The sequence below is a fragment of the Drosophila suzukii genome, chromosome 3, assembly GCF_043229965.1.
Source record: "Drosophila suzukii chromosome 3, CBGP_Dsuzu_IsoJpt1.0, whole genome shotgun sequence".
Classification (NCBI taxonomy): Eukaryota; Metazoa; Arthropoda; class Insecta; order Diptera; family Drosophilidae; genus Drosophila; species Drosophila suzukii.
The window spans coordinates 90328987-90351196 of record NC_092082.1 but is presented as its reverse complement, the minus strand read 5'-3'; the positions used below and the strand labels follow the sequence as shown (position 1 = coordinate 90351196).

The 22210-nt window shown below is 42.2% G+C and overlaps 6 protein-coding genes across 7 annotated transcripts; 2 read left to right on the top strand and 4 right to left on the bottom strand.

Moving 5' to 3' along the window:
* Nucleotides 1-116: 116 nt before the first annotated feature.
* LOC108014054 (pre-rRNA-processing protein TSR2 homolog) lies at nucleotides 117-854 on the top strand. Of its 2 annotated transcripts, none has more exons than XM_017080071.4 (2): nucleotides 117-280; nucleotides 345-854. In XM_017080071.4, exons 1-2 carry the CDS (start codon nucleotides 155-157, stop codon nucleotides 804-806), a joined length of 588 nt encoding a protein of 195 aa, XP_016935560.4. In that variant the 5' UTR covers nucleotides 117-154; the 3' UTR covers nucleotides 807-854. The 2 variants fall into 2 exon arrangements, with proteins under 2 accessions (XP_016935560.4, XP_070852176.1); XM_070996075.1 differs by having other exon boundaries at nucleotides 124-284; nucleotides 349-854.
* Nucleotides 837-1321, bottom strand: PIG-P (phosphatidylinositol glycan anchor biosynthesis class P). The gene has a single exon (XM_017080072.4). The coding sequence runs from the start codon at nucleotides 1319-1321 to the stop codon at nucleotides 845-847; it is 477 nt and encodes a 158-aa protein (XP_016935561.4). The 3' UTR covers nucleotides 837-844.
* On the bottom strand, nucleotides 989-1882 carry Tcs6 (Threonyl-carbamoyl synthesis 6). Its single transcript, XM_065865442.2, has 2 exons — nucleotides 1651-1882; nucleotides 989-1590 (listed from the first exon to the last, which is right to left on the bottom strand). Exons 1-2 carry the CDS (start codon nucleotides 1683-1685, stop codon nucleotides 1287-1289), a joined length of 339 nt encoding a protein of 112 aa, XP_065721514.2. The 5' UTR covers nucleotides 1686-1882; the 3' UTR covers nucleotides 989-1286.
* A 325-nt stretch (nucleotides 1883-2207) lies between these two features.
* On the bottom strand, nucleotides 2208-2828 carry RpL34a (Ribosomal protein L34a). Its single transcript, XM_017080077.4, has 2 exons — nucleotides 2757-2828; nucleotides 2208-2695 (listed from the first exon to the last, which is right to left on the bottom strand). Exons 1-2 carry the CDS (start codon nucleotides 2819-2821, stop codon nucleotides 2278-2280), a joined length of 483 nt encoding a protein of 160 aa, XP_016935566.4. The 5' UTR covers nucleotides 2822-2828; the 3' UTR covers nucleotides 2208-2277.
* A 312-nt stretch (nucleotides 2829-3140) lies between these two features.
* Nucleotides 3141-5063, top strand: Trmt61 (tRNA methyltransferase 61). Its single transcript, XM_017080080.4, has 3 exons — nucleotides 3141-3390; nucleotides 3446-3904; nucleotides 4700-5063. The coding sequence occupies exons 1-3, from the start codon at nucleotides 3222-3224 to the stop codon at nucleotides 5032-5034; spliced, it is 963 nt and encodes a 320-aa protein (XP_016935569.4). The 5' UTR covers nucleotides 3141-3221; the 3' UTR covers nucleotides 5035-5063.
* Nucleotides 5032-7412, bottom strand: LOC108014063 (uncharacterized). Its single transcript, XM_017080082.4, has 2 exons — nucleotides 6021-7412; nucleotides 5032-5413 (listed from the first exon to the last, which is right to left on the bottom strand). Exons 1-2 carry the CDS (start codon nucleotides 6287-6289, stop codon nucleotides 5077-5079), a joined length of 606 nt encoding a protein of 201 aa, XP_016935571.2. The 5' UTR covers nucleotides 6290-7412; the 3' UTR covers nucleotides 5032-5076.
* Between the last annotated feature and the right edge of the window lie 14798 nt (nucleotides 7413-22210).

Genomic DNA, 22210 nt, shown 5'->3' with positions numbered 1-22210 from the left:
AATGAATAAAACAGATATTTAAAATATATCTCTAAAACTTAAGCCCCATTAATATACTTTTTAAAAATAATATATATTAATTTGTTAGTTATTCCCTGCGAATGGCACACCTCCCTGTTGGTTGCTCCCTGCGAATGTCACTATCCCGAACAGCATGGCAGCCACACAACAAACCGAGTTCCAAAAGAATTTTCGCCTGATTGTGGAGAAGATCTTCAACCACTGGCAGGATCTCAGGCTGGCGGTGGAGCATGGCATGGGCGGACGCAATGGCCAGCAGGTGGGTTCATACATCCCCCTAATACGGGCTCTCTTCTAACCTAATCTCGATGCGTCCCGTACAGGTAGCCATAGAAATCATGGACTACACCTATCAGTACTGCATATCGAATGAGAACATCACCCAGGGTGAGCTGCAGGAGGTCGTGGAGGAGCTGATGGATCAGGAGTTCAATACCCTCTGCGACGACGACTCCATCCCGGAGATTTGCCGGAATCTGCTGCGCTACAAGCTGATGGCCCAGCAGAATCAGTATCCACAAATAGAGGCGGAACTGAGTAAGCTTCCTGCGGGCAAGGAGTGGCTGCGTCCCGATGTGAAGATCACCTACACACCCATTGAGGGGGATTCCTCCTCCGATGAGGATATGGACGACGATGACGAGGAGGATGATGATGAAATGGGCCAGGACGACGAGGATGCTCCCAGCAGCAGTGGCCGTATGACCCGTTCACAGACGCGCAAACAGCAGGCTCAGGAATTCGTGGAGCCCGAGGACGGCTGGACCACCGTTCGAAGAAAGTGATTTTCTTTTGAATTATTAAAAAGCAATCTGTTAGTTTTTTAGTTGTAATACGCTGTATTTACTTCCTGGAGATCCAGAAAACGCAGTGGTGCAATGGGCGCCCTTGTCACGGGCTGGTGGAAGGTCCTGCAGAGGTTGCAGCTCACTGGGGAGAACTTCTTCGTCTCTGATTCCTTGCTCTCCTGGCCCTTCTGCAACTGCGACCAGGAGGTGAACTCTGTGCCCTTGGGCAGTACCAACTTCGGGTCCACCACGGAGGCAATGGCATCCACATTGACAGTCATCGAGAGATTTATAGCCGGGTAGATGAGGAAGGCAAAGAACCAGGCGAAGACCAGCACCAGGAAGGGCACAAATACGGCGAAATACTTGTCGGGCAGATAGGAATGCAGGCCGAATTCCAGGGGTAGCAGGGCCCAGGCCACGTAGACGAGGAACAGGACGGTAAACAGCATGTAGAAGGCGAATCCATAGATGGCCCTATGCGGAGTCGGAGCCGGACTGTGCTCCGGCATCGTCCTCGGTGCTGGCGTGGATTGGCTTGTCCTCTGGGGAGTCCCCAAACTGTTTGATGGTGTCCTGGCAGAGGAGCAGGCTCTCGAAGAAGGAGGTGATGGCGGTGCGCAGGCTCTTTACTTGGTCGGCTTGGAAGTGGACCACCAGGACATCGCCATCCAGGCTCAAAGTTTTCTGCACGAAGTTCCGGCGCGGTTCCTGGTCCACACTAAGCACTCTGTAGGCGATCTCTGCCAGGCGTGGCGTCTCAAACGGCACTCTTATTGTGCTGGTTAAGTTAAACATTGCTTAGTTTATATCAATTAATGTAAATTAAAAGTAAACTCACGATTCATTTGGTTTATTTGCTATTTGTGGCATCATAAAAGTTTTTACTAATTTGTAGTGGCTCACATGTCAGTGGAAAATGTGAATGGCAAACAGAAAAGAGGAAGACTGTGCCGCTTGTTTACCTTATGAACAGCTGTTTTTTAATTCAAACTATTTTTGAAAAATTCAAATTTAAAAATAGAAGGCGTGTTATAAAAATTATAAATGTTTAACTTAACAGACGAATTCCATTATCTTGCCTACAAATTCGTTGATCACATTTATTTATGATTAAATTCATATAAAACCGGTTTAACAAGGCTAGTTTGAAGTTTCTACCTTGTTGATTAAACTTTTTAACCATTGCATTTTTTCAAAGTCTTCAATAATCAATATTCTTTGAATATTATATATTCTTAAAATAAGTAACTTGCAAAAATTGGTTGATTGTTGAACATTATTTATAAAAAATCATCTGATGGTTTGGTTCTGCAACTATAAACTGTTTTTTGAGTTCGAAACAAAGTTAATTTCACTGTCACTATCAACTGACGATTAAAAGGTGGCGGTAACGTGTCCAGTTTGTGGTTTCTTTATTACAAAAAGCAGTCCAAAATCAGATCCCCTGAGTTGGTGGGTCGGAGGTTTACTTCTTGGACTTGACGACGCCCTTGGGGGCGGGCTTCTTGCCGACGGCCTTGGCTCCAGGCTTTCCGGCGGACTTGCCAACCGGCTTCTTGGCGGCGGCCTTGGCCTTCGCCGGCTTCTTTTCCACCACCTTCTTGACGGGCTTGACCAGGGCCTCGCGCTGGCTCTTCAGAGCCTTGACGATCTTCTGCTCCTCGATGAGGAAGGCGCGGACGATGCGCTCGCGCAGGCAGCCGTGGCACAGGACTCCGCCGTAGGTCCTGGAAACGGTCTTTAGGCGCTTGGACATCCTGGGACGCTCGCTGGGCCTGGAGGGCGTGATCCCGTGGAGCTTCTCCTTGCACTGGCCACAGCGTGGAACAGTGGGGTTCTTCTTCACGTACTGGTACACCAGACGGCCTCCGGGAGTGCGCACACTGTAAACAAAAGGGACAGTCTTTAGTAACCCGGAGATCTGTTAAAATCTCAAGTACTCACATGCGCCTCTTGTTGGAGCGGGTGTTGTACGACAGACGTCGCCTCAAAGTCAAACGCTGCACCATATTTAGGCTGCTATTCCATAATATCGCCCGGAATATCCAATGTTTCCACACAAAATATGGAAAAGATCAAGAAACATAGGGATAACAACATTAGTCGTTTGCTGACACATAGTAGGTATCTTTTAGCAGCCTTGTCTTAGCTTTTTAAACGCTTTTTGCAATCAAAATAGTTATTAATATTAAAACACAAACCTCTCCGGAAATCAAAAGAAGGAAGAAGAGAAGATAGGGGTGGAACCAGAATCGATGATACTATCGATAAATGCTTAACATCATGTTGTTTCAGCCCTGGTAAAATGTATCGATTGCCTGTTGATTGTCCCAAACTTCCACCTCTAGATTTTAAACACGCGCTTATTTTGTAAATAAACCGGAGTTTTGTAGTTTTTTAACATAAAACATGAGTTTTCTGAAACCCAAGACCCACATAGAAAAGGGCGATGTCGTGATACTATACCTAAGTGTTAGTTCCATGCATGCAATTGAAGCGGTGCCGGAAATAGTCAATAAACGAGGAGAAACCATACCTCATATCTTTCAGACGAACTATGGATCCCTAAAAGTGGAAAGTAAGTTTAAAATTCCTTAATTCTTAGCTTGATCTAAAATAAATGTTTGTTACAGATATCATAGGCGTGGAGTATGGAAGCAAAGTGGAGCTCTCCAAGGGCTGGGCCCATGTCCTGCAGCCCACGCCGGAGCTGTGGACCCAAACCCTCCCTCATCGCACGCAGATCATCTATACCCCGGATATCAGTATGATCATCCACCAACTGGAGGTTCGACCTGGTGCGGTGGTCATTGAATCGGGCACAGGATCAGGTTCCCTATCGCACTACTTCCTGAGGGCACTGAAACCCACCGGACACCTGCACACCTTCGATTTCCATGAGGCTCGAGCGGATCAGGCACGCGAAGAGTTCCGGCGACATGGCATCGCCGACTTCGTCACCGTCTACCATCGGGATGTGTGCAACCTGGGCTTCGGCGAGGAGCTGGACGGAAAGGCCGATGCGGTCTTCTTGGATCTGCCCGCACCCGATCTCGCCGTGCCGCACGCCTTCAAGGCGTTGAAGCTGTCCGGTGAGTGGCCAACATCGCGTTGACAACTAGTTGTCAGCGCCCTTTTGCGGGCAATCCGGCAATCAGGCGGATATCTCTGGTTGGCAGCGATGCTAGGGTACATTATTGGGTTGCCTGGGCTAGGTACACCAAGCAGGCAAACATAAGTACCTAGTGGAAGTCATTTAAAGGGTATCCCGCTCCTTATATACTAGGTAACCGAACGCAATTTAGGGTCATCTTTCCATAGAGATCGGTAAGAACAGATTATTCAAAGTATAGAATAATTTTGTACGATGTTATAGGCTCTAAATATTTTGCAATACCTTTCATATACTTTATAAATAGGTAGACAAAAATAGTTTTAACTCTTATTACAATGTACCTAGTTAGAAGGCATATTATAAAATACCTACATATATACACCAACACTGTCGGTCAGTCAGTCAGTTATCCATCCAGTGAGCCAGAGATCCAGTCAGCTAGTCAGTCGGGCTGCCATTTCACCGTGTTTGACATTGAATGAGCCCGCTTTTGACACTTGATGCGGCCAAGGCAGGCTGACCGGGCGAGTTTGTCATTAGGCGGATGGGAACTTCAATTGTTCAGCAGGTTTGCACCGGACCTAGGTTACCACTACTGCATTGGAACCTCGTCTTAAAAGGCAGGCCAATCGAATACCAAAAATGTAGGGAAAGTTGGGCATGCAACTTTGCAACCACATTTATATTTAAATCTTGGTAAAAATCTAAAAACAGAGGTACTATTTTTAAGATGTAAGATGAAAACCTGATTTCTTTTTCTCTTCCTCCCCAGGCGGTCGCTTTTGTTCGTTCTCGCCCTGCATTGAGCAGTCGCAGCGCTGCATCCAGGAGCTGACCAAGCTGGGCTTCAACGAGATCGTCTCCTTGGAGGTGTTGCAGCAGGAGAATGTGGTCAAGACCCGCACGCTGCCTGTCATCGATCTGGAGTTCCTTAAATTGCCCAAAACCGAAGAGACGACGGCGACGGCAGCCAATGCCGAGGAAAGCAAAGCGCCCAAGGAGGTGAAGAAGTACCTGACCTCCAGCAATCCCCAAACGCTGCCCGGTCACACGGGCTTCCTCACCTTTGCCACTTTGCCACCGAACATACCCAAGGCGGATGAATAAACTTGAATTTCTTTTTATTTGACTACAAATCCGTGAGCTTCATCATTCGTCGTATGAGTAAGAGTAGGAGAACTCCTCGAAGAATTTGCGTTCGGTGGTTTTTACGAATCCGCAGTGGTAGCAGCGCTGCTTTCTCTCTTGCTCCTGGTTCTTCCGGTTCCAGGACTTCCTCTCCGGCGCCCAAGGAGTACGCTGCTCGGGAATGGCCACCTCGGTGCGCTCCGGATTGCCGCTGCAGGTGGGACACCGACCCACGACCGTCGGTTTGGGCAGCGAGCCGTAGATGAGCGGTCCCGGCGGTTGTTTCCCATAAATAGTGACGATTTCCGGAAGACTCGAGTACGGGCGGGTGGGAAAGAGCTTCTCTCGATTGAGAAAACTGAAATTAGGATAAAAGTTTTTTGTTGGATCACTTCGGTTTATAGATAGTTTTGTAAAACCTCGAATTTATTTAAATAGTTTTTATAAAACGAAATAAAAACCGGATATCAGACAAAGCTAGCCAATATACAACGCTTGGTATTATAAAAACCAATTTTAATCAAAATGTATGAGACCCTTCAAAGAAATAATAGTTTTTTAGTATACTTTTTCCCTAGTTTTACAGGTAACATCATTTTCAATACCATTATATAAAAAATAACTATACAAATTTCAAAATCTGACAAACTTAAATTTGTGTAAAAACTGTTGATAGTTAAGAACAAATACCTATTAGTTTGAAAAATCAAACAGCAATACGTTATTGAAATATGGCTCATTGGTAACAGATCCAAATATGTTGCTAAGGTGAAACACTCAGGGTAATTAATGACATCTATAAAACAGTAAGTTAGTTACCGTCTTCAGTATTACAAGTTTAGAATTAAAAGAATTGATATGTTCTTTTGATAGGACAGTAAGTTAGTAATGTTAATAAACGGAGCTCCAAGGTGTCTCCCTTTTGAGTCACGTATAGTTAGTGCTAAATCCCCTGTGCCACTCACTTGGGCCTCGGCTCCAGCCAGAGGTTGTTGATGCGCTTGGTGCGCATGATGTCGCCCAGCTTCTGGAGGAGCCGCAGGTTCTCCCGCTCGATCTGCTGCTGGCGCTCCCGCTCGACCTGCTGCTTCTTCCACTTGCGCTGCACGTGCTCGTGGGCACGGGGCGTGTGGGTGTCGATGGCTGGGCGGGCGGACATGACCTTCTCGCGGTGCTGGGCGTACCGCAGCTGCTCCCACGGCTGCTGCAGCAATTTGTCGCGTCGTGAGATCATCTTCGGTGGTTATTCGGCGGACAAGTGCTGATGTTTCCAGTGGTTTCCTACGGTTTAATCCCCTTGAAATCCACCACCATCTGTGTTTGCCACAACAAACAAACGAGCGGCGACGGCGGTGGTGGTGGTGCGTCCATAACAACCTTGCCAGGACAACGGACACTCGGCGAATGTTGCACCATCATGCTGGGATTAAGTTCAACAACCAAGCGAATGGGCAGCAGAGGAGTCCAGGAACCGAGGAGGAAATCCAGGCGGCGGCCGCTTTGCTCATCTGTCCGCCGAGTTGTCCATCCGCACAGAGTGACATCTCCAGTGACTCTTGGACTCTTGACTTGCAAATTTGCAGGCCACTGCCAGTGCGATGGTTGTTACATAATTCTGGGCCGGCTTCTTCAGCTTGTTAGGTCCCCAGTTGCCCAGGCTCCCCGAGTTACCGAGTTCCCGGGGATTCCTGTGTAGTAGCCGCTGCTCTTCGAAAAACACCGGACTTTGGTGTGGCGGCAAAAGTTCCTTTCTTCTTTTTCAGCCGCTGTTGCCGCTGATGTTGCTGCTGCTCATATGTCAACCGGCAACATGTTGCATGTGCAACCGGCAACAACTGGTTGCCGTTCTAAATACTCCTCGTTTAGTGTTTTGATGGATGTTAAGTGCCACGGCCCCGTATTGAATTCAATCATTTTGCATCGATCGAAAGGGGTTCTCGGTAGTCATTCAGTTTTCTGCTATCCCTTCAAACTACTTGTAGATCGCCTTTGATCTGGAAAGCTACAATTTGTTTGCTTCCTAGTTGATTAGCTAACAATAAGGAAATTATTGAAGAGTAAACAAATGATAGTTATAAAATTAAATTAATATTGTTGCTGTAATACATGTTTAATAATTGTAGTATTATATTACTTAATACTACAAATATTCATATTTGCTTAGCCGCTGTTATGATTTTCTTGCCATATAACCCCTTACATTCAATTGCCACTTTTAAGATTTCAGATTAAGCCAATCCGTTCTGACACGCAATGTAAAACCAGATTTGGTAACGACTATAAATGAATTCGTTTAATATTTAAATGTAATTCCAGTACTTGATAAAATGATACATGAGTATCATTCCTATAAACTGGAAATTCCTTTTAAAAGAATTATTACCTTCAATTTAATTTTTTCATCTCAGTACATACCATTATTTACATAAGAACTAATAACTCGTTAGTTTCTGTTATTAAAAAAGTAGGAGATACTTCCTAACAATCGAATCGAATTTAGATTTTCCGCAGTGATATCCGTTGGGCAATCTCAGCACTGTTTGTATTTAATATGGGATTCATTCATTTTGCATCGTTTGAGGTGGATTACCTACGTATTTACTACCCCCACCAACCTTCAAACCACTTGCAATTCCCATCGATCCTGTCCAGAAACCGACTCGGCGCAATTGTTCTCGTTTGAAGTTGATTAGCCCCCCGTTGTTGCTTACAAAATGTGTCTATTGTGTTATTTGGTTGCAATGGCCAATAAAAAATTCCTAGTGGTTGGTGGATACTGCGTGAGTTGGCAGTATTTGAAAGAAATTAAAAGGTCCATGCCGCATTATTGGTCGGTTAATTGGAAGATCGGTAATTCGATACGACGTGTTGCTTATCACAGCTCGCCTCGTTATATTGTGCTGGCCCATCCGGATTATCTTGTTTGATGAATCGACAACTGGAACGAATCTCCACCTTCCAACTCCGGGGGGAGTCGCTTCCAGGGGTCGGCGCTTTTCACCTTTGGCCGAATTCAAAAATCGAAACCACTGAACCCGCCGCTTGACTCGTCACTAAACACCTGCTTAGTTGTGCATAAATTTCATTTGGATATGATTATTTTTATTGAAAGTTTTTTCATTTTTTTTTGCAAAATGGCATATAATTGTGCCGGCCTGGCTCTGTGGTCCCAAGTTGCCTGGGTGTGTGCGCCAGTGTGTGTGTTACCAGGGTGCAGCCTTACACCCGCCAGCAATATGGCCAGTTTCTCACCTTTAGAAGCCGGCCCCAAAGTCTCCGATAGCGAGGGACGAGCGCAAAATTGATGGCAGCCAGTGCCGCTCTGTGGGTTCCAACGTGGTGGCAATGTGGATACCCTTTAAAGGTATGTAATTAAATAGTTAAAAAAGTTATTCAAAACATGGCAATTATTGCTTAATAATATCTTTACTTGGCTTGTTTCTAGGTAACTTACGATTTTTCCTATTAATTATAAACAAAGCTTGATTGATATTTTCTTTACTTGGAAAAGTCCGACACTTTGATAGATGATTTCAAATTAATAATACATTTCTTATACCTATTATTAGTTTTGATTAAAATATCCCAGCAAATTGAGAGTACACAAGTCCAATAGCTGGATTTTTACTCACTTTATAATTTTATATAGACTTTCAAATATGATTATGTTAAAAATTTTGTTTATTTTACTTTAACTTTTGGTTAAGTCACCATTTTAAGTAAAATTTTGTGTGCATTTGGACTATTGTGTATTGGATACTGTCGCTTTTTTAGTTGTCTGCTTATTATTTCTTATTTTTCAAATATAGATACCCCACTTAAAATGGCATAGAAGGCATAATGTGTGAACATTATTTATAAAAACGTTAATTAAAACAATGGTTTCCATCTTTTTTGCCTACATAATACTCTATTTCAAAGCATTTCGATCCAAGAACCATCGACTCCCATTTACCCAATTTGGCAATTGACCCGATAAACCTGCCCGCACTCAGGGAACCCTTTTTGTTTTGGCTCAGCACTCGCATATCATACAAAGTGTATACACAGAGAGCACTGGTACCTAAGTCCTGGCCATTTATTACAACATGAGCCGGCAAACAGCCGCGGAAAGTCAGTTGAAAACTGAAAACTGCGATTTGCTGTCAGCTAATAATAATAATTTCGATATTGAAAATACGTTTTCTTAGTTAGGTACGACACTAAACGATTTCGCCCAGTCTGCGGCGGTGCTAAAAGTCAGGCAGGCCATGGCTGCAGTGCCACAGCACCACCGAGTGCACCACTGCCCCACCGAGTTGCAAGTTGACCGTTGGTGGGGGCGTGCTATTTGCTGCCGCTGCTTCTTCCACTCCATCTCCTCCTTTTTTTTTTGATTTTTGTACTTTGCAGACAGGTGGTGTGTGGTGTCGATGTTGCCCGGATCGTCGACTTTTGGCTCAGACTGTCTGTTGCCCAGTGCCCATTGCCCGTTGCCCGTTGCCCGTTGGTGTTCAATATGAGCCACAATTGAGGCATTTAATCGAGCATCTCTTAACACGCCTTGGAATGTTGACTTATTATTGGCCCAGCCAGCCATTGGAACTCCCTCCCTGGGCTCCCCCTATCTGCATCTTTCGGTGGTGCCTGGTGGTGCAGTCCAAAGTTGGCCATCCCATCGCATCCCATCCCACAGAGAGCCTTGCGTCGGTGTCAGGAGTCTGTAGTTACCTCACAGTAAAAGCGTTTATCATCATTAGACTCAATCTAAAGACGTTTTCGGCCGGGGTTATCATGTTGATTATGTTGTGTGAAAACAAATTACATTTCTTCTCGCCCTCTCGAGTTTTAGCACCACTTTTCTGCTGGTTGGTGGTTCTTTTTCCGCTGCTGGCTAATTACGTAGATGATCGCTGATTTCAATTGTGCTTATTGACAAACCAATTGGGCAGAGATGATGTTTTGTTGTTTGGTGAAAGGAAAGGCTTTTACTAGAGCCGTGAGAAAAAAAATAGCAGCCAAGTCGAACAACAGCAGAAAATATTTCCAATTTGCTAATGGCAATAATTGTTTCTACATTTTTTTTTCCTCAAGTACCAATACTTGGCTATCATTTTTTCTTTTATTTTTTTTTATTATTTTGCTTGGCACAGCTGTGTTCTATATAGTTGCTGTTGTTGCAAGTGGCATTGCCTGCAGCTGCAACAACAACATCGGCGGCACCAGCAACACACAACAGCAACGGCAAGAATAACTGCTTTAGCAAGGTTAACTTTGGCCCTGACTGCCTGATATAACTGGTTAACAAAGTAGGCTTTGAACATTTTTATTATACCTAAGGATTTAAAAACTAAAAAAATTTTAATACTTAAAATTTTTTTACTGAAAATAAGTTTATTTTATTAAATGTGTGCTAAGTTGTTTGACAATAGATTTGTGCTTTAACTAATCTTAGTTTAGATAGGTGGCTTTTGTTTTGCGTGGATACTTAGTTTCGAATGTACAGCTTTATACATATATTTAAGTTAATAAATCCAAAACGATTTTTTTGATTACCAGTTCAGTATTATTGGCTCCTAACCTTTTTGTAGACCAGTGTAGTTCATTTGTCGTGGCGTGGAAAACCGAAAACTCCAACTCCACTAAACATTTTATGCACTTTTAAATGCAATGCATTATTGCAGTTGCCCCGATAACGTTATAATTTTTTTGCAGCTTTGTTGTTTTAGATTTGTGCCACACACACAGACAGTCAAAGTCAAGAAACACAAAAGCACACTGCAAACACAGGGGAAAACCAGGGTCAATGTCGCACCTTGACGCCACTGCCACAGCCAATATATAGATTTTGAAGCCGATTTTTGTTTTTTTGTCACAATTTATTGCATTCGGTTGGGAGTCGAGCGTTTATCCAATTCCATTTTTACTTGTATTATTTTATTTGCCTGAATCTGTGTGTGGCTTGGCCATTTTATCTTGTCAACGCAATCGCCTATGAGTGTTTCTTTTTAATTAATTAACAACAATCGCATGGGTGTCAATGGCATGGCTTAGTAGTGGCATACTTAGCTCCCATGGAATCGGATTTTAGTGTCCTCGGAATGCTGAAATCGAGTGGGGGGAATTGCTCCTTCTATGTAAACTTGGCCCGCAAAAATGCACAGAAAGTTTCTCCGGATGAAAACAACTTTGAGCTATGCAGAAACTACAACTCAACAGGTATGCAATGCCAATCAATAAACTTTCGCACAGAGAAGCCGCGGGGAGTTCCATTCTCGGGGCCCCACGAGAACTAATTGAGCCATTTCGAGGTCTATGATAATCGTTTTTGATGCAGCATTCAGCAGAAACCAACTAGCATCCAAACGAAGCCAACGCCTTCACATTGTCCAAGAGTCAGACTATGTCAACTTAAGGTACACAGGAAAAAGAGGGTCCTCGGAAGAAGTTTCATATTTAAGACAATATAATACAGGCCTTTGAAAGATCAAATATATATCCTTGAAATTTAAAGACGTTTATCTAGAGTACTTATCAAATTAATTTAAAATACATTCTAAAAAATATTTATTATCCGTTTTAAAAATTAAATGAATGAAAAAAGGTATCTAAAAGTATGCAACATAAAATGTCAGAAGCACCATGGATTAATTTTGAAGACAACATCATTTTTTACTGCATACATTTAGGCACATTTATAAGTGGTATAAAACCTCACAATATAATCATATGAATGAATTTTAATATATCATCGAATAAAGTTACATTTTAAGGAAAAACGTATACTTTTTAGTAGTTAAATGAAATTTAGGTAGATTTATAGCCATTCTACGCAGATTTTTCCACCAGTGTGCAATAAAATTAAAGTTTTGTTTATGAATGGAATTACACGACGACATTTAGATGGCCAAAAGAGCAGCTCGGCCGGGCCAACGCAGCTGGAAATCGAGAGGCCGCCGACTCGGCTCAGATTCACAGACACTTCATCTAAATGTCAGGCCATATCTAGCGACACTCGCAACACTCGGATTCGCACTAGCTGGGGGATTGGAGTGGAGTGGATTGGATTGGTCTTTGTGACTGGGGACTGGAACTTGGACATCTCCTGGTTTCTGGTCTCCGGTCTCCGGCTGTCGGCTCTCTTTGGCGGCTGCTTTGGCTTTGGCCAAATCAATTGAGCCGCCTTCCCCCATAAACGAGCCAAAACAAATGACTCCGAGTTGGCTCGAGAGCTCTACTCTTGGGACCCGGGGCAGCTCAAGATCATTAGTATAATTTAAGTAAATTAAACGCAGCGATTAGGTTCGGGATGCAGCGGTCTTGGTCTCGTCTGGTATCGTCTGGTTGAAATAAAACCAGCCAGGACGGACAACAAACGGCACCAAGTATTCCCCAATCGCCAATCGTTGTCGGCAAAATGCTTGTGTTTATTTAAATTTATTGTAACATTTTCGTTGGCGATTTCAATTTGTAAAACAAGCGAGCAAACAAGCTGTTAAAATATAATGATTGGCACCAATGCAGGATGGAGCTGGAGCTCTGGAGTGGAGTGAAGTGGAGTGGTGGGGGCAAATCGGACTCCAAGATGTGGGTTAAACTGGCCGCATATGCTTATCCGATTCCCGGGAGATGCTTAAAGTGAATTTATGCGGCGTTTAAGCATTGTCCATTGGCCAAAGTATTTTCGCTTTATGATTGCCATGAGCAGTCGAATGCATAAACCATTTGGCATTGAAAACTATCGGTTAGCATACATTGTGTTTTCGGTTTTCCTTTTTTTATTTTTTATTTCGTAGAGTCGCTGGCTTTTTCCCACACAGACAATGGGCCAAAACGGCGACAACTGCGGCTGGTTCTCCGGTTCGGTTGGTCTGGTCCCGAGACTCCATTCGAGTCTTGTGTCTCGGATCTCTCCGCATCGTGTGCAATATGAGGAGCGTTGCAGAGTCGACTCCGAGTGCAACTGCAACTGCAGCAGCGATCACAAAAGCTCCCAAGGAGCCAGACAGAATTACAAGAGCAGGGCTGCGGAACAATGCCGAAATGCAGCAGTTCAATTGAATACAGTGGGTCAAATACTAGAACTATTATAATTTTTTATAACCTTATTGAGTACTTTACATTTCTAAAGTATTTATATCTAATTTTAAATTAATGACATTTTTAAAAATATTTTTACAATGGTTTTACCCTGATATTATACAGATTTGGGACTTTTTTCTTCAGTTTTCCAACCTTAAATGATCTTAAGTGTTCCAAAGTTAAAATAAGAAGATAAATAAAATACAACGGGAATGCAAATTCTACAAACGAAGGAAATTTAAGTAACCTTATTAACTAAATAAATTTAAAATATTTTTAGTTTATAAATCATATACTTTCACCCATTTCCCCAATCCTTAACCACTATGCAACCACAGCAATTGACAAAAGCTTCGAGTACTCCACCACCAAAAAAAGAACAACAACCACCACTGCAGTGAAAAGAACAAAAAGGCGAGTAACAAACAAATAAACAGTCAGTAGAGTCAGACACAAACAGCAATTCATATTTGCTCTGATTTATATGGCGTCTAGAAGTTTTCCATTTTTATTATGTATCATTATTATTATGATTTTTTCCCAGGCCAAAAAGCAGGCTGTGGAGCAGGCCAGCCTGCATTTTCTGTTTGTGCCCTGCTGGCCGGTGTAATCAATCAGCAGGAGGAGCTACGAAATGGTAGTATTCCCGGTCTGGTTTTGGGTTTTCAGTTCGGGATCTCGCTCCTTCTGCGCAAGTTGGGCGAAAATTAATGTTCTTTAATTTGCAAGTTTGTGTCCTAAGTCTTTCGTTTCGGCCCGCCACACACAGGCTAAATTGGAGTCGCAAGGGGGCGGAATGGGAGGACTGGGAGGAATGGGAGGGAGGGGCGGTTTCTGGCTGTTTTTCTTCCCCAGAAATGTCATTAAAGCGCCACACAGACCTTCGTGTGCTGGGTGTGCGAGCCCTGCTTTTGATCTCCTTTGAGCCAATGTCAATTGCTGGCATCGCCCGCGGATCGCCGAGATCAGAAATCCGACAAAACAGAGCGAGATCTGCATAGCTTGATATTCTAATTGCTGAAATTGTTTGCCACAGACAAGTGTGCTTGTGTGCGGGCCTGTGGCTGCCATGCCCAATGAATAATCATCGAAATCCGTTCGTTGACAAAAGCAAACAACAGCCCAGAAGGCACTGAGAGAAATGGAATTTACTGGATTTTTTAAGACTTGAGTTTTGAAAAAATAGAATAAAATATTATACGATTTTTAATTTAGGTTAAGATGATATTTTAGACCTTAGTTCCTGCGTTTTTGGTTCCGCACCGAGAGATATTGAGTTAATTAGATTTTTTTTAAAATAATTTACATATTTAAAATGTAAAAAAATTCAATAAAATATTATAAGAGTTTTAAACTTGAACAATAATTTGAATATTTCTATATTTTAAAGGGATACAAAGAACTACCAAATAAGTTGTCTTGGCTAAGATGATATTTAAGATCTAAGTTCTCTGCATACTTGGTCCTTTCCATCATTAACTGACCTGGTTTTTCTGCGTGCAGGACAAGAAATGGGATGCCTGCGCTACATGGCCCTGTGTCTCCTGCCTCTTTTGGTGGTCCCTGCCTCATTGGCCTCCTCATTGTGTCGCACTGATCCAAATCGCATCAAATTTTTCGCTGCACTCGTTTTCAGCTCAGTTTTCTGGTTCCCCCCGGGATCTTTTTCCCTCCGGCTGGCTGGCAGTGTCTGCGGGTCCCCAACTCCATCTCCTCCTTGGCTCTTGGGGCTTTTCAATCAGATATGAAAGCTGGAGCGCGTCTTCGCGGTTGTTGTCGCAACGCAGTTTTATTTTTTTTTTGCTTTTTTGGGCCTTTGACTTGATTTTCTTAATTAAATTTTTTGCTACGCCGCTGCCAAGGCTATTCCCGATCCAGATCCTCCGGCTCCTGCCGACGATGATAATGTGGCGGTGGGGTTGGGGATGATGTGTGTGTTTTATAAGTCGAATGTTGTTGGCTCAGTCGCTGATTTGAGGCTCTTGATAGGCTGGCCGCGCAGTTAACACACTCCCACAACACAATTCCCTCGAGGGACGAAAAGTGCATTCACAAATTTGGCAAAAAAAGGGGGGAAAAAAAGGAAAACCAAAATCAGCTTCTTCTGCGGCACAATCTTAGGAGCCATTACGTGCACTTGGCCGCTCAACAAGAACTTGAACCTCATTAACCCATCAGCCCCCCCGAAAACAATTTGACCCGGGCTCAACTCGAGCGTACTGCCAACCATTCGAGGTTTCCACTTGGGTCCGAAGCCAGCATCATTTACATCATCATTCACAATAAAATAAAAGTGCACACGCCCACTTAAAAGGGCCCCATAAATTGTATGGAATAATCAGTTTCAACATAATTTATTGTAATTTACGAGTGTCGGCCAAAGCGGGCCTTAACTATATATATATACAGACCTATATATATTTTTATGTGCACAGGCGTAAAGCACTGACATTGCCAGAAGAGGAGTCGCCTGGGCATTTTTTTATAGAGCAGCTAAATGCTACAAATGAAAATCCTAAACGAAACATTGAAAGCATCTTGATAAGAAGCCGAGAAACGGCAGGCGAGCATTTTTAAGCTCTTTAGCTGAATCTGAAGGAGAGCCCAAGTTGAACTCCAGCCAAAGTTGAAGTCGAAGTCGAAAACGAAGAAGTCGATTTGAAGTTGAGCGTGCAAACACCTTGGCAACTCCATATTTCATTGCCTAATAATATTTTGTTTGCCCCATCTAGATGGACGTTTTGAACTCCTCTGGTTTACATATCCAGCTTCTCCAGTTCGGGCCTTTTGTAATTGAAACTATTGTTTTGCCTTGGCCTGGCTCACTTATGTTTATTTCCCCTTTGTATCAATCACTCAATAAAAATTCAACGATCAATCAATTTCAGCCATCCGGGATTCAGATTCCCATCGAAAGTTGGGCTTTTGTTTTCGAGCCATCGCAGTACCATTTCCAATCAGAATTGAAATGTCAGCGGATAATAAACTTCAAGTGTCAATGCAATCGCAGATTGACAAACTGACAGTCCGAATATCCTTTTCCTTTTGCTCCTTTTATCGCCGTTTCGCAATCATTCAAAGTTTCATCGGGGCTTCGTCAGTGGTCCTCGTATCTGTATCTCTATTTTTACTTTTCCGATTCCATTTTCAGATATCACTGGTTTGTTTGGCATACGATTGTTAAGCTCATTATAAAGTGGGTATTTATAAGGCGGCATTGCACAAAAAGATTTGCCTTCGTTTGGATAAATTGGAAATTTTCACTTTGTTGTTAGGGGTAAATAACCTTGTGTTGTGGTTGGGTTTGATTGCAGGGTTGAAAGGGAAATTTTCGTTGTCATTTGTAAGGTGAGGCCAATTAAAATTGTAAGACCCATACTAAGAAAATTCTCTATAAATGTTATTAAATAGTAAATAGTTCCATATTTTAACCTAAGAGAAATCCCCTCCCCAAAAGCCAGTTTAATTATATTTCAAACTATTTCAACCTCTACCCAGACTTCATTTAAACATCAAGCAAATAGCTGGTAATTTGTCTAGTTGGCCAAAAATAAACTAACCAAGTTGGCAAACTGTAAAGCTCACATTTTTCTAGTACCTCAGCTGATAGATCACTTCGGTTGAGGTATTGGCAAATATTTGTTTGTTTACTTTGATTAAATTTCGCCGTCTAAAGCGCTTTCATTCTGCAATTACTCAACGGGCGTAATACGTCTGGAAAATCTTCCATGTCGGCTGCAATTTCTGCGAGTTCAAAGTGCTTAGTAGGATCTGAAAAGAATTCGAGCTCAGAACGCACTGAAAGAAACAAGGGCATTTATAGGGTGATTATATAGTTAAATATTCAATACAGTTGATAGTTAAATTAAAAAGTTAGAACTGCTTATGAAGGTGTTTTAGTAACAGATTGGTACGAATCGGTAAAAAATCTTTGTTATAATACCCACACATCGATTAAATACCTCAAGACAGTGTTTAACAAATATATTTTCCAATGAAATATTAAATTTTAGGGCACTGGAAAATAGAGTTAAATTAAATAATTTTTTTCAGTGCATAGTCAGGAATTCTTAGCCTTCCCTGGGATCGCTAATTTGCCACTGAGTGGAGGACTTGACTGGGGAGTTACCTTTTCGTTGACCAGGTCGCCGCGCATCTTCCCAGCGTAATTTAAACTAAATCGGTTCGCTGGCCGAGCTGCGTAGAGCACCGAGAGACCCGGGTCCCCAGTTGATCCCCAGAGTCTGGCCCAGTGTAATGGCTAACACGGACAGGGAAGCCACACACTCACTCACACACTCGCGAATAGAGAGGCTGCTGCGGTGGGAGCCGTTGCCTGAGTTGCATGTGCAAAAGTTGGCCCCGTCTTTCGGCTCCGTCCTCTCGTAATAATCAATTATTTCTGTGTAATTTATGGTAATGTTCAGTCATGATGGATTGACTGCTCTAATGTCGCTCTAAATCTTTGTAGCTCGCTTGCCGGGGTACGCTGGCCGCTTGCGATCCTCCATCCTCTATATAGCGATCTTACTGGAGCCCAGCCAAATCCCGAACCACAGCCAAAACTAAAACTAAAACCAAACCAGAGCAGAGCAGATCTGGCCCAGGCAGGTGCAATTGCTCAGCGTGGAGAGATGTTGCTGCGGCGCACGGGTCTCCCACTAAAAGGCTTACCCGACTGTCTGCCAAACAGCCGAACTGCAACCAGAAAGGCAGGTCGTTGAACAATGGGTCATATCTCTGGATATTTTGGGGGTTTTTAGCCGCTTAGTTGGGAAAGACAACGAAATATCCACAATAATACGTACAGATGTTAAAAAATCTTAGAAACAATAAAGAAACCACCATATCTTTTTTGTCAGCTTTCAAAATAAATTGATTTTATTCTTAAATATTATATTTGGAATATAAATATGTACTTATTGTTATGATTATTTTCAAAAATATTAAGTCTAGATCCTATCATTGACTGTAAAATTAAATCCCAATTATCATCTTTATCCCAATCCACTCTTCCCTTACATTTTTAGAAAGTCTCAGAATATTCTCCTGAAATTTCCCCTACTACAGATATGATCTCATCCCATGGTGCACCTCACTTCTTTACTTCCGTCACCTCGCCTCATCCCCATTCCCGAAAGCCTCACCTTCCCGCAGAGGTAATATGTAGCATATGTTTTCGTAAGTTTTTTCTTGTATTTTGTTTAATGGCAGCTTAGATTACACGGGATCCCGATGGGCAGGTGTGTGGGGAGTGGGGCCAAAGCAGAGCTTCGCATGTTGACTGCAGCTTCCAAACGGATCGTCGAATCCCCGCCCCTGGAAAAACCAAAGGCCCCCCTTTCCAGCCCAAAAACCCATGTAACTGATGTTTAAAATTGCTCTGTGATTTTCGTGGCGAAATTAATGTTAAATAAGCTTTTAGTTTATGTCCCGCCACAGCGTTGATCAATTTCTCAGTCACCTGGTCCGATCTCATCCTCTTCTTTTCTAGCTGGTTTTCCTGCTGCTGCTTCTTCATCCTCGGCCCCTTCTAAGCCTGGCTAAGTGCACTGGTGTGTGTTGGCCGCTGTTGCCTGGATTTGTGGCTTGTTTATGTGTAAATTATGCTTGTACACATTTTACCCACAATTGTGTATAAATTATAGACGAATTATTATGTTTGCTGTTCGGCTTTGGAGTGGCTTACATATTAATATAGCACCAAAAGCCGCCTCTTAACATTTGAAATTCAAACGATGGAAAGTGTGTGTAGTGCGAGGCCTTAATCCAAGTCGGATTGAAATGTTATACGGAGTTTGGGGTGGGATTTTAGTATGCATGGAAAATGTAAGCTTTGTAGAGCTATAAAAATGTTCTGATGAGGATTTTATTAGGAAGTCTATAAAGAACCGAAAATATAATATAAATATATTATAACAAATGGATTTATGTTTAACCTTTTAATAAGTATTCCCGTACTCAAATGTTATAAAGATTTGAAAAAAATTTAAAACTCCCATTTTCAAGAAAAAACTTTTAAACATTTAGATTAAAGGTATAATTAATTTTTTAAATGAAATATTTAATGTACAGTTTTAACGCTATTTTATTTGTATAAAATAATAACTTATATAACTTATAACAACACTATATAGATTTAAAGGAAGCTTAAAATAATCTTGTAGTTTGTTATACCAAAGGAATTCAATTTATTTTCCTAATTTGATTTTTAATATTTTTTTATGTTTATAACAATATATATTACCATCCATATGCCCCTCCATTTTCCTTGTAGGTCATTCTAATGGTCAACTTTACTCGTTGGCTATTGGTTTTCTTTAGTTACGATATTCAAGCATTGCTCTTGGTGAGGGCGGAGCGGAATATATTTGGGTTTTAAGAGCTGGGGCATTAGTTCCACTGGCAATTGCTGTGAAGTGCATAAAAATGATTTGGCATGCAGTGGCAGAGATCCAGAAATCCAGCTCCCCGAGGGCCTGCTTAGTAGGTGGTTGCAAGTTGCAGGAAGTAAATGGTTAGGGCCTGGGAAGATCCATAGCAAAATGGGCTAAGCTTCGTCTTTGGTTTCGGCTTGGGTTTCGGGAATCCTTGGCTCGCCGTGGTGTTATGCAAATACCTGGGGCAGCATCATCGCCACCAGAATCAGCAGCACCACTATGGCCACTATAGCACCACCAGCACCACTCTGGCCAAAAGGCACCACCCTGTGTGCAGCACAATGGCTACCGTGCGCGTGCAACAGAACACGTACAAAACAGCAGCTGTTTAACATTTATTTGCCTATTTATTAATTTCATGTAACATTTTTTTCCTAGGAAAAGTTCCACAATGCGAAATCAAAGCCAAAAGGCAACAAGCTCGACGCATTCTCTTGACGCCAGGCAGTCGCCTCGGGTTTTGACTTGGCTTTTTGGTTTGGCTTTTTGGCTTCAGTTTGGGTTCGGGTTCAGTTGCAGGGTCTTCGAAATGTCCAAGCCATCCAGCGGGGCCAACTGCTTTGGCCAAGACAATAAGCTGAAAAGCCCGGGGCCTTCGGGAGGGACTTTCTGCCATACTTCTCCCACTATTTGACTCGGTCTCTGGGCTCCTGCGACTGTTTATGTTGCTGCTGCTGCGACTGTGGCTGCTGCCACAAAAAGTGTCGTGACCCCGGCCAAGGCATTGCATATGGCCAGGATTGTGGGAGGCTTTAAGAGGAGCAGGAGCTGGGGAATCTGGAGGAGTCGGAGGAGCGGGAGGAGTTCAGACGGTACAAAAATTACATGTTGTTCCTGTTGAAATGTTTGGTTTTGTGCGCCCAGCATTCCCATTGTCGTCGACGTTTATTTATAAATTTCTTTGCGTTGTTTACCTTTTGAAATGCACTTTAAAATGGAGTCCATTGGCTAAAAAACAGATCCATTGCTTTGCATTTCAAAGTAATTTATAAGCTGAGTATTTAGATAGCTTCACGAAGTATTTAAAAATCCTGATTTAAAATCTTTATAATAAGATTTTAACATTTATAATAAAATTTAAATATTATGAAAATCTACAAGTATTTAAATATCTTAGTCTATTTTATTTTATACCATATGTTCTATAATTTGTAATATAAATTAACTTAAGAAACATTGGGGCAAGAAAAACGTATGTTCATATATAGAGTTATTAAAAATCTAAAAGATATATGTTGTGTTATAATTTATGAAAATCCTAACAAGATTGATACCGTGAATCCTGACTTACTAGTTTATTTAAACATGTCTACTTCTATCTGAATCTAATATTTAAAATAGTTATCTATTTTTGGGTAAAGTATAGAGCATTCACTTAGCCAGCATTACCCAGTTTTATGTGATTTGGCCTTTGGGCTAATATTAAAGGTTGAGGGGAAATATGTAACAGTCCTCGTGCTCCTGCAGCCTCGGCCAGGAGTCGTCGTCTCCTCGATGGTCGCTTACATAAGCATCTCTGGGCTAGCACAAAAACAAAGGAAATGCAAAAATGCCAAAAATCGCACAACTCAAAAAAATCGTAAAAAAAAAGGGGGGAAAAAATAAAGAAACAGAAAACGCGAATGCGAATTCGAGTAACTTGCACACAAAACGATTCTGGCACCCATGAAGAGCAGTGGTGGCCGATGGATTTGGACTGGGATTTGGGGAGGATCGGGTGGGGGGATGGGAGGATCATCGAATCGGCCTGGGCGGGTGGTGATCGTGGCACATTTGCATACAATGAGGCCAGGACTGCGGCACACACCCTCCCCGAAGCCAGTTCCCCCTCTCCGCCCCAAGTACTGTATGTTATCTGCGACTGTGACCTACACCAATATTTCTGAGAATGCTGCTGTTGGCCAACGTCGTCGCCTGTAAGTGTGTCGTCCTCGTCCAGTCCCAAGTCTCCATCTGCAGCCTCAGTTGTACACAGGAAAAAATTTACACCTATCTTTATCTATTTGTATCTTCAAATTACTATCTCCAAAGTTAAGAAACCTTAAGAAAGGGGAAAAGCTCCTGTATAAGAAATGGTTTAATATTTTCGAGATATTTTTTTATTTTAAAATAATATTTTTATTTACCAGATTTTTAGTACAGTAGGTACTTTATTTAAAAGTATCTTAATAATCGTTTAGAAGAAATAGAAATGTAGCTATTAACTCTTTCTTTAATATTTTTATAAAGCTATTAAAATTTAATTTGTTGTACCATCATTGTTAACCTACATAGTTAATGTCCTTGCTGACAGCTCTTCATTGTATAAGTTACTTGGGTTTTATAAGGTACTCTATCTATTATAATAATAAATATTTATTTTTGTTATATTTTAAGATACATTTTCTGCATAAAAAGATTAAAAGCCAAGTTGCTTGTGATATAAGGACTTGTAAAAGTCTTTCAAAATTTTCCTTTTATAGGATCTATTTATTTTTATTACCGTATTCAGGGACTATTTCTGCCAGTGCCGTTTTTCCCGATCCAGCTCGCCGCAGCCAGTCACATAGTCACATGGCCAGTCAGTATCTCAGACAACCGACAACGGACGACGACGAGGAGTCATTCAATCGCGCCAGCTGCGGCGTCTACATCGTCAGCGTTCCGTTCCGTTT